This window comes from Camellia sinensis, chromosome 6, assembly GCF_055761805.1.
Source record: "Camellia sinensis isolate YWXY chromosome 6, ASM5576180v1, whole genome shotgun sequence".
Classification (NCBI taxonomy): domain Eukaryota; kingdom Viridiplantae; phylum Streptophyta; class Magnoliopsida; order Ericales; family Theaceae; genus Camellia; species Camellia sinensis.
Genome location: NC_138966.1, coordinates 162,676,919 through 162,688,386, shown reverse-complemented (window position 1 = coordinate 162,688,386; position 11,468 = coordinate 162,676,919). Strand labels below are relative to the sequence as shown.

The following is an 11,468-nucleotide window of genomic DNA, read 5'->3' as shown; positions in this document are numbered from 1 at the left end:
GACACCTTACGACATGCCAGGCATTGATCCAAACTTCATCAGTCACCAACTCAATGTCCACCCTTCCGCCAGACCAGTCATTCAACGCACGCGCAGATCGGCACTCCACCACGCCGAAATAGTGGCAGAAGAGGTAGGCAACCTGCTGGAGGCAGGAGCGATAAGGGAAGTGCACTACCCAAAATGGATCTCCAACACCGTCGTAGTGCCAAAAAAGAATGGTAAATGGCGTGTCTGCGTCGACTACAAAACAGTCAACAAAGCGTGCCCAAAAGATAGCTTCCCTCTACCAAGGATAGATCAACTGGTGGACTTAACGGCAGGACATAACCGACTTAGCTTTTTGGATGCATACAGAGGCTACCACCAGATCGCCATGCATGAACCAGACCAGGAGGTCACATCCTTCACAACACCAAGGGGGTTATATTGCTACAAGGTCATGCCCTTTGGCCTAAAGAACGCGGGGGCGACATTCCAAAGGATGGTCACCAAGATGTTTGAACCATTGTTAGGCAGAACAATGGAGGCGTACATCGACGACATGGTGGTCAAAAGCAAGGATGAGAATGACCATCTGAAAGACTTAGGCGAGATGTTCCAGATCCTGAAGAAACACAAGCTACGCCTCAATGCGTCCAAATGCGCATTCGGAGTTGGATCTGGCAAATTCTTGGGCTTCCTGGTGACCAACCGAGGTATAGAAGCCGACCCCTCTCAGATCAAAGCGATCCAAGAGTTGGAGAGACCAAACTCAGTTAAAGAAGTACAGCATCTTACTGGTATGGCGGCTGCACTCAACCGGTTCATAAGCAGATCGTCGGACAGGCTACGACCGTTCTTCCAAGCTTTAAAGGCCAAGTTTGAGTGGGATGAAGAATGCGACCGAGCTCTGGAAAGCTTAAAGGAATACATGTCTTCCCCACCACTACTTGTTACTCCAGTACCTGGTGAAGAACTCTTTTTGTACCTAGCAGTCTCTCAACACGCAGTCAGCGCAGTGTTGGTTCGTGCAGAAGGAATACAACACTTGCCCATCTTTTATGTCAGCAAGACATTGTTGGGAGCCGAAACAAGGTACTTACCATTGGAGAAACTAGCATTAGCATTAATGATGGCATCCAGGAAATTGGCGCACTACTTTCATGCCCACACCATAGTCGTCCTTACGGCCTTTCCATTAAAAGCTCTGTTTGAAAGGGCGAACTTCAGTGGGCGAATTTTGAAATGGGCAGTAGAGTTGGGACAATTCGATATCAAGTTCCAACCAAAGACCGCAATAAAAGCTCAATCTTTGGCAGACTTCGTCGCAGAGTTTACTCCTGGAAGTCATCATATCTGTCCAGTCGACCTGACTAACTCAACCGAACTAGGAACGGGAGTTGACGCCGGAATAACGCAACCCCTAGTGAAAGGTAGTCCATCGACCGAACTAGAGACGGAAGTTGACGCCGGAATAGCGCAACCCCTAGTGGAAAGTAGTCCATCAAGCACAAAGGCAGACCACATTAAGAACGACAAGGAGGAGCCAAACAAAGGCTCACCAGCAGTTCAAACAGAGGACGAAGGGCAGACAGCCAATATGGACTTTGAAGAAAACACCATCCTTGACCCCACGGCATCGTCTGACCCTTCCACATGCTGGAAACTATTTGTTGGAGAGATGTGGAAGCTCTTTGTGGATGGAGCATCCAACCGACATGGTGCAGGGCTTGGCATAGTCCTCATCTCTCCAGACGGCCTGGTTATAGAGCAAGCAATCAACCTTGGCTTCCCAGCATCCAACAATGAAGCAGAGTATGAGGCGCTTATCGCAGGACTCAAGTCAGCACACTTCATGAAAGCAGCCGAACTAATGGTATACAGTGACTCTCTGCTGGTAGTAAACCAAATTTCGGGCGAATACGAAGCAAAGGACGACAGAATGGCCAAGTACCAAGAGTTAGTCAGAACAGAGATCAAGAAGTTTGATGTGGTAAGGATAGAACAAATTGGCAGGGAGGAAAACAGCCGAGCAGACGAGCTAGCAGGCCTGGCCTCAATGGCAGATACATCGATCCCTCATCCAGTACTCATCGACTTCTTACCAAGACCAAGTATAGAAGACCCCGAAGCAAAAGAAGTATATTGCACTGAATTAGGCCCTTCATGGATGGATCCCATCATCCTGTTCCTAAAAGACGGCATCCTACCAGCAGAGAAAAAAGAAGCCAACAAAATAAGGGCAAAGTCGCAGCGATTTTGGCTATCTCCATCTTTGGCATTATACAAGAAGTCATTCTCTGGGCCTTACCTCAAGTGCGTTCATCCCAGCAAAGTAGAAGCCTTCCTATTCGAAATACATGAAGGGGTATGTGGAAGTCATCAAGGGGGAAGGTCGCTCGCCTACAGGGCTATTTCGCAAGGATATTGGTGGCCGTATATGCAAGCAGACTCAGAAAAATATGTGAAGAAGTGTGAAAAATGCCAGAAATTCGCACACCAAATACATCAACCAGCAAGAGAACTCCTACCTTTAACTAGCCCATGGTCTTTCGCAATGTGGGGCTTAGACATAGTAGGACCACTTCCAACAGCACCCGGAGGCAGAAAATTCTTTCTCGCAGCAACAGACTACTTCACAAAATGGGTGGAAGCAGAAGCACTGGCGTCAATCAAAGAGAAGGATGTGAAGAAGTTTGTTTGGCAGAATATTATCACTCGGTTTGGCATACCAAAAGCACTGATCTCAGACAATGGAACTCAGTTCGACGGCAGGATCTTTAGAAGCTTTTGTGAAGAGTACAAGATTGAGTTCTACAATTCCACACCGGCATATCCCCAAGCAAATGGGCAAGCAGAAGCATCAAATAAAGTCGTCTTGGATGGACTTAAGAAAAGGCTAGAGAAGGCAAAAGGCAAGTGGGCAGATGAACTTCCTCATGTTTTATGGGCCTACCGCACCACACCTCGACGATCAACAGGAGAAACACCATTCTCCTTAGCATATGGAATGGAAGCGGTGATCCCACTAGAAGTTGGCCTCCCCACAATTCGAAGCGAAAATTTTGATCCAGACTTAAATGAAGAAGCCATAGCCTTAGAACTCAACCTTGCAGAAGAAAGAAGAGAAAGAGCGTTGGTCCACATCGCCGCATACCAACGAGAATTAATCAAAAAATACAGCAAAAAGGTTCATCCAAGACAATTCAAAATTGGCGATTGGGTATTACGCAAAGTAATGGGAAACACCTTGGTCCCAGGAGACGGCAAGTTAGGCCCAAATTGGGAAGGTCCTTATAAGGTGGTTGGGTTAGCCGGCAAAGGGGCATACCACCTACAAGACAAGGATGGCAAGGCAATCCCTAGGCCATGGAATACGGCCAATCTCAAGTTATTTTACTTTTAGCTTTTCTTTTTCAAACATGTGTAATTTTTTCTTCCTTCAATAAAATGAGCAATTCTTTTTAGCACAAATTATTCTTTGTAAAAGTTAGCTTTAGAGACTAAGTTTTTTGCGAGCATTCTATTCCAAGTTAGCTGGAAAAACTAACTCAGAGGTTGGCTGGATTAAACCAACATCCTTCCTAAGCCCAGGATAAGGATCCAGGCTGCAGGACATTTGGTCGGAATAACCAAATACTATAAGTTAGCTGGAAAAACTAACTTCAAAAAGTTGGCTGGAATAAACCAACACCTGTAACTCTTCAGCCGAAGTAAGTGCAAGGCTGAAGAGTGGTTGGCTGGAATAAACCAACACCCGTAACTCTTCAGCCGAAGTAAGTGTTAGGCTGAAGAGTGGTTGGCTGGAACAAACCAACTCTTGTTACTCTTCAGCCGAAGTAAATGCAAGGCTGAAGAGTGGTTGGCTGGAATAAACCAACACCTGTAACTCTTCAGCCGAAGTAAGTGCAAGGCTGAAGAGTGGTTGGCTGGAATAAACCAACACCCGTAACTCTTCAGCCGAAGTAAGTGTTAGGCTGAAGAGTGGTTGGCTGGAACAAACCAACTCTTGTTACTCTTCAGCCGAAGTAAGTGCAAGGCTGAAGAGTGGTTGGCTGGAATAAACCAACACCCGTAACTCTTCAGCCGAAGTAAGTGTTAGGCTGAAGAGTGGTTGGCTGGAACAAACCAACTCTTGTTACTCTTCAGCCGAAGTAAGTGCAAGGCTGAAGAGTGGTTGGCTGGAATAAACCAACACCTGTTGCTCTTCAGCCGAAGTAAGTGTATGGCTGAAGAGTGGTTGGCTGAAACGAACCAACACTGTACTCCTCAGCCGAAGTAATTATATCGGCTAAGGAGTGGTTGGCTGGTAAGTATAGTTTAACCAACCAAAAACCGAAATAACACTTGGAGTAATAGAAGACATTACAAACCCAAGCATACACACAATAACCGGAATAAGAGAAGTGAAATTTTTATTCAAACAGAAGTCATTACAAGGGGGCTTAGTTCGGTTACAAAGAAGAAAAAGTAAAAAACTAAGAGAAAAGTTCATCAATTTTAGCATCGAAAACCGCATCGGCATCTACTGGAAGACCGGTCTCTGGCGGCAACACTCCTTCAGTCACAACGGTGGCATCGACCGGAGCCACAGTTTCATTCGGCTGTTCAATAGCCAGATCTTCCACTCTGGACTCCGGCCGATCTGTCTGATCCACGTTTTCAACTGGAGTACCCCCAGAAGCAGAATCTTCGTCAGTATCTGAACCTTCAAGGAATTGCTGCTGCATGGCATCCGCGTACCCCGCAAGGGACTTCGGTATAAAGTACTCTGGAGGGTTGAAGACCTCGGTCTGTTGATCATGACCGAGCTTCTCCACAGCCGCCCTCCAGCCGCACTTGAAGAAAAGCTCCTTGGCGGCATCGCATTGCTTGACGTAGGCCTCCTCGGCCTCCTTGAAACCTCGCTTGTACCCCCCCTTGTCGACCGCCTCCATATTCTTTTTCAGTTCGCTCATTTCGGCGTCCTTTCTCTTCTCTAGCTTCAACAACTCCCGCAAATACTTGTCCTTCATAACAATGGCAGCTTTCTGCTTCTCCGCTTCCGCCGAATTAACTAGATCGGCAAGACGGCCGTTCTCCGCTTCCAGCTCGGCCATTCTCTTTTCGGCTTGTTGTAGTTCGGCCGACCTTGCTTCGGCTTCCGCCATCGCCTGCCTTGTGGTTTTGCGGAGCTCTTGGACTTTCCGGTAAGTGACATTGTTCTTTTGCAAGGCCTGGCAAAGCAAAGATACCTTTAGAACCGAAGTAAGAGTTAGAAAAATTTAGACAGGAAAAAGCAGACAGCTACTTACCAAGACCATGGACTTGGAAACAGACCGAATTGATTTCATTTCGGTATTCAGTTGCTTCAAGTGGTGCTCCATGTCCTTAGGGAGGCACACACTTTTGGCCAGGTTAAAGGCCAGTTGGTGGTCTTTTTCACCCACGACCGAATCAGTGACTTTGATGTTTCGGTCATTGAAGATCAAAGGCGGAGCCCACTTCGGAGATCGGGCTCGGTCAGTTTGTTCAGGTTGGGAGGCAGGTTGAGGACTTTGGGGGACGGTTTCGACTTCGTCAACAAGTTGTTGTTCGGCTGACGTAGATCGGGCGCGTTTTAAAGGGCGAGACGAAGAGGGCCGTTGTGAAGGAAGGGCCACGACGGCAGGCTGCACCTCGGTAGTTGGTGTTACTTCGGCTCTAGTTGTTGAAGTTAGAAGGGCCCTGACTCTGCTCTTCTTTGCCATTTCTTCCTCAGCGGTTAATGGAACAAGTCTTATCTCGGGCAAAGTGGGGTCCGGCTCCGGTGCTTCCTCGAGAAGAAAATCGGTTACTTTTGCCTTCCGTCGACCGCTGTAACGGTAGGTCGGTTCGAAATTTAGAAGCTTGGCCCAATCTCTTTCTTTAACCCGAAATGCGGCTCGCAAAACGCCGAGGTTATGATAGCTATACAAGGAGTGGAGATGGGCGAAATCTGCAAAAAAAAAGACAAGTGTTAGTTCGGCTAGCAGATTAAGCAACCGAGATAACATACAAAGCAGAAGACCGAAGTAAAATTACCAGGCTCTCCCATTTTCCAATTTATAGGTCGGCCAGGAATTTGAGCTTGAAAATCCTCAAAGTTCCCAGAGACCCAAAAGAAATCATCATCATTGAGATCTTTGTCCGGAGTATGCTTAATTATCTTCTCTCGGCGGCGGCGAATTCTAAGGTAATATACCCACCCAGCATTCTTTGAACCGATGGAATACTGATGGAATATTTCGGCCAGACCAAGATTCAGTCCGGTTTGGTGGTTTAATGCGGCTATCCCCATTATAATACGATATGTGTTGGTGGATAGTTGGGTGGGACATAGCCTAGTCTGCCTAAGGAATTCGCAGATTAGCGGTTGGACAGGAAACCGTAGTCCGGTTTCAATTATTGATTGAAGGGTGAAAGGGACGAAGCCTTCATTGTCCCAGGGAGTAGCATCTTTCTTGGCCAACTCCAGTTGAACATCATCAGGAATCTGGTAGTCCTGCCTGAATTCGGCCATGCCACCAGGGGTTTCGACTAAATATCTATACTTACCCATTTGTTGTATAAATTACGGATAAGTTATTTCGGTACAAAAATTTGGCTCAGTAGCTCGGTTGAGCACACGCAGGAGGGCCTGGGCAACCTAAGTCTGCAAAGTAGAAAGCAAGGGGGTTAAGCACAGATCGTTGGACCGCGCTACAAATTATAAGCAAGATGTACAAATCCTACTTCGGCTTAGTTGGCTGGTTCTACCTTGGCTCATCAGAAGGTTTCTTAGCTCGGTTTTTGAGCAGTTTAGACCGGTTTAACGTCTGGGGGCAGCTTTCCTGAGTTCGGTCTAAGAAACTAAGAAAGCTGGTTTAGTCCCAAGGCCTAAAACGGTTACAGTATAATTACTTCGGTTGAGCTCTCAGGGGCGGATTTCTGAGTTCGGTTTGAGAACTAAGAAAGCCGGCTTGGCCCCAAAATCTTAGCTCGGTTATAGACCGAAGTACCGAGTTCGGTATGAGCAAGCTTGTTCGGTGATCTTATCTTGGCTAAAGTGGGTCAGAAGAAACTACTGATATTCCTACAAGTTCTAGTTCGGTTATGTTCAGAATCTATCCACATACATAACACAAACAGTTTTCTAGTCCGGTTGCTAGGTGATTTTGGATCTAAGATTCCTACAAAATAGTTCATACACATACAAGTTCTACTGGTTTCTTCATAGAAAGTACAAAAGCAGAGCAGATAAATGGAAGAAATGTTTGCAAAAAGCATACGAAAACTAGATATACAGTTGCACAAAACGAATGTAAAAGCAAAAACATAAAGGGAAAATGGATTTGCTTACCAGAATTAAATAAGGAAGGACTGAAGATGAAGACTGTCGCAGTAAAGAAAGAGCACGAGCAGCAAGAACACAGAGAGAGAAGAGGGAGAAATGGCAAAAGTGAAGGGACCCTAGCCTCAGGGATTGATCTTGTTAGAAAGCCCAAAATTTGGGCGGGACTGTTCAAATTTCACGAAGTACGAAAGACGGCGTGACAGCCGTCCTTAGCCAACCAAAACATGCCACGTGTCATAAGAATGGGAAGCGTTACAGACATTAAGATTGAAGAGACGTTTTTGACCGGACAAAACATGGCCAGGAGTAAAATTAGCTCGGCTTAAAACTCGAGAGTTTTTAGCTCGGCTGGAGAGGCTAAAGTATTTTTTAGCTCGGCTGGAAAAGCTTAAAACGACACTAGCTCGGCCAGTGGACTGGTAATCCCAATCATGCTATGCAGATGGAATTAAGGGGCAATTGAGAGGGTAATTTTTGGGAAAAATTGGGCCGAGCTGCAAGTTGGGCTTTGAGGCCCAAAACGCGAAGGACTAAGTAAAAAGGCCGTAAAGGATACTCCGGCCCAGAGAGCAATGTTACTCCGGCTGGGAGAAGTAAATGTTACTTCGGCTCATGGATGTAAAATTACTCCGGTCTGGAGGCAACTCATAGTTAGGCCGATCTCAGAGTTAGTCCGGTCGTGACTTTCAATGGTTAGGTCGGTCAGAACTTGTTACTTGGAAGTTTGATCTAAGCGCATCAAGGTTGAACAGGGCAGCCGAAGTAAAGAGTTGGAGGAGAGGACCGAGCTAAGGATAGTTCGGCCCTCTGTGGCTCGGTGTAGCCAAGGTTTATTTCGGTCAAAAGGAAGTTCGGCCGTAAAGAAAACCATCCCACTTGGTTTAAGCAGTGGGGGAGGGTGTAAAAGGATAAGCATTATCCTTAAGAGATTGAATCCTAGGAGGACTCTGTATGGAGAAATACAAGTCCTACTAGGATTGTGCCATATGAAACTTATAAAAGCTCACAAGCATCACCTTGGAGGAGGTAATTGAACACAATCTTTCTGAGAACTTAGAGCTTTGTCTATTTGTCAAGTTTTCTGACTTAGGCATCGGAGAGGTTTCCGGCACACACCCGCCGGCTAGCTCACGTTTGTGTTTTCAGGTGACAAAGCGACGTCGTACGGAGGAGCGTGGACTTGGTCAACAGGATTATACGAGGAGAATTATTTCCTCCCCGTACAACAATAATAATATAATATATAAAACAATGTTATTATAAGAAATATATGATTTCTTTTTTATGAAAGTTTAAAATATTTGTAGTGTTATGTATAGTGAATGATATGAGTAATTAATTTATGGCGTGCATTTCTAAAGTGAAAGAGAAAGTTATGAATTATTATAATTACGTTATGAACGGTGTAGTGTAAATCTTACGAATTATTTGTGATGCAAAATGTTACAAACTATTTTGGTGAAAGAAGTTGCAATTTGTTATGGTTATGCTGCTACATACATGTATTGTGATAACGTGTATACAATATGCACCTTTTAAAAAGTACACACCTTAATAACTCCCTAACATATTATCTTCTAAAATATATTTTTAATTATATTATTCACTTTATAAATGAAATTAAGTTCACAATTTTTGGATCTCATTAGCCCAATCATTATTTATCACTACTGCAATATAAAAACTCTCATTGATTAGTGATGCTAAAAACGTAATATTAATGTTACATCAAACATTTAATAAAAATAAGAGTTTATCCATTTTCAATTAATAGCATGAAAAATCATAATTGTTTATTGCATGAAAATCCATTACTTTAAATCTAACCTCACTTATCTTCCTATGTTTGTTTTTGGCCCCCCCAACGATCGAATTCAGGGTCCGTCCTTGGCCGCCACCACCTTTATTACCTTTACCGCCATCACAACACAATTATCGTTGCCACCATCTCCATCGTCTCAAAAACAGCTTTGAAATAATGGAAATAAAATTGAAATTTTTTACTTTTAGACTTTAATTTCTTATACATATCAAACAAGTCGATTAGATTCGCTACTTAAATTTTAATATATACTAAAGCCTCGTTTGTCAACAATATATTTTAGTTAAAAAGTCAAAAAAATCACTCTTTACTTTTCTGCACATTTTTTCGTAAAAAGTTAAAAAATTACTAAAATACTCTGTTCCCAAACGAGGCCTAAGGCCTAGTTTAGAATTAGACTTTTTTTAGTAATTTTTCTTAGCCTTTTTAGCCAATATATATATGTATATATATTTAATGGGTTTGGAAATGACTTTTTTTAATTGTATAAAAAAACCTAAATTATTAGTGTATATAATTTGAATTCTATATTAATATTTAGACTTTTTAACTAAAAAGTCAAGTTTCTAAGTGAGGCCAAAATGATTTTTTTTTAATTAAAATTTACATCATTTTTTTTAGTAGTTAATTTTTAATTGTCAAATAAAGCATTATTCTACTTCTAAATTTTTTCAATACTTTCAATTAATTTAGTAGGACCAATATTAAAGAACTAAAAAATCTTCTTAAAAATAGATAAGGATATAATTGTTCTTTTAGTGTAGAACCTCCCAAACCTCCCTTCAAAATTGGGGATGAGGTGGGGAGGCTTTTTGACCCATTTCAACATAGATTTGGACCCAATTGTTGTTTTTGTTTGAGGGTTATGAGGGTGAGTCACTATTTCAACATTTGTGCATAAAGTGACAACTTAAAAACAGTCCTAAAATAGAGTCTTGTCCCTTTAAGTATATCTTGTGAAAAGGCCATTCGAGGATTGCTTTCTTTAATTGTCTGCCATTAAAACAACATCTCAATAAACATGTTAGCTTACCTTGCATGTGCTTTGGCAGCTACCATTGTGTACACCAACCTGATGTTGAATTGCTTTAGTTCAAATCAGTTTCAAATTTTAGAAATTGTGATTTAAAATATAATATATATACATATATATATCGATATATATATTATATAAATTTAGAAATATGAGTCGATTATAAATTTAGAAATTATAGCGATCCCGATTTTTCCTCTATTGATTATAGTATTCCGGACTTGGGTTCCGTGGTGTTGGTTGTTATTATATCTTGTTTTCGTCCTTTAATACTTTGTATTTGAGTTATAGAATGTTTTGGGCATGATTGTTACAGGTTGGGGGTGATTGGGAGCAAATGGTTGTTGTCCAGAATTTTGGTTCTTCGTTCGAGCGAGGCTTTTGTCGCTCGAGCGAGCTCTGTGTTTTAGCTCCTTCACTCGAGCTAGGGTTTCTTCGCTCGAGTGTGCGTCTGCGTCTGGGTTTGGACCTGAAAGTTGTAATTCTTGGCTCAAGTGAGCGAGCTGTATGTTTTGGGTTTCTTCGCTCGAGCGAGCATTCTGTCGCTCGAGCGTGCTTCTGGGTTGCAGAACTGAAGCTTCGTATTGTGGGCTCATGCGAGGGTCCTTTGTGTCTGGTCGCTCGAGCGACCACTTCTTCGCTCAAGCGAGCCTCTGTTATTTCAGTACACAGCAGCAGCTTCTTTTTCACTTTCTGAATACACTTTTCATCTCAAACCCTAGATTCAGCACTCTCTCTCTCTCTACATATATCTTATCTCTAGGGTTTCATCTATCTTTAGTGATCTTCTATCCTAATCTCTTTATAAGAAAGATAGAGGGTCGCGAGGGCTTCGCTTTAATCTGAAAAGTTGTGGATTTGGAGCACTTTGAGTTTTCACCATCTTCTCATTTGGGCTTCTAATTTCGAGGTAGGGAAACCCTACTCCATCTTATGAGTTTTGACATAAGCTTTGGTCATTTTGATTAGTTGGTGAGGCTTGGTAATTTTGGAAAAGTTATAGTTGATTTGTAATTTATAAAAGAGGGGTTTTCCATGTTTGAGTCAAATTTGTGTTATAGACTTGAAATGGAGGTTGTTTATAAATTATGGGTGAAAAATGAGCCTTAGGGCTATTGTTGGGAAAAAGAGGGAAAATACCCTAATTGTATTGATTAATTAATTTGAATAATTAATTTGGGGAAATGTGAAATTGAGTTGTGGATAATGAAATTGGGGAATTATGAGATTGAATGGTGTAGTTAGATTAATTAATCACTCATCTATGAAAATGTTGATATTATATCTGTTGATGCATT

At 42.7% G+C, this 11,468-nt stretch overlaps 1 protein-coding gene across 1 annotated transcript; it reads right to left on the bottom strand.

Moving 5' to 3' along the window:
• Window positions 1-4,460: 4,460 nt before the first annotated feature.
• Window positions 4,461-5,858, bottom strand: LOC114305244 (uncharacterized). The gene is made up of 2 exons (XM_028250334.2): window positions 5,277-5,858; window positions 4,461-5,198 (listed from the first exon to the last, which is right to left on the bottom strand). Exons 1-2 carry the CDS (start codon window positions 5,709-5,711, stop codon window positions 4,461-4,463), a joined length of 1,173 nt encoding a protein of 390 aa, XP_028106135.2. The 5' UTR covers window positions 5,712-5,858.
• Between the last annotated feature and the right edge of the window lie 5,610 nt (window positions 5,859-11,468).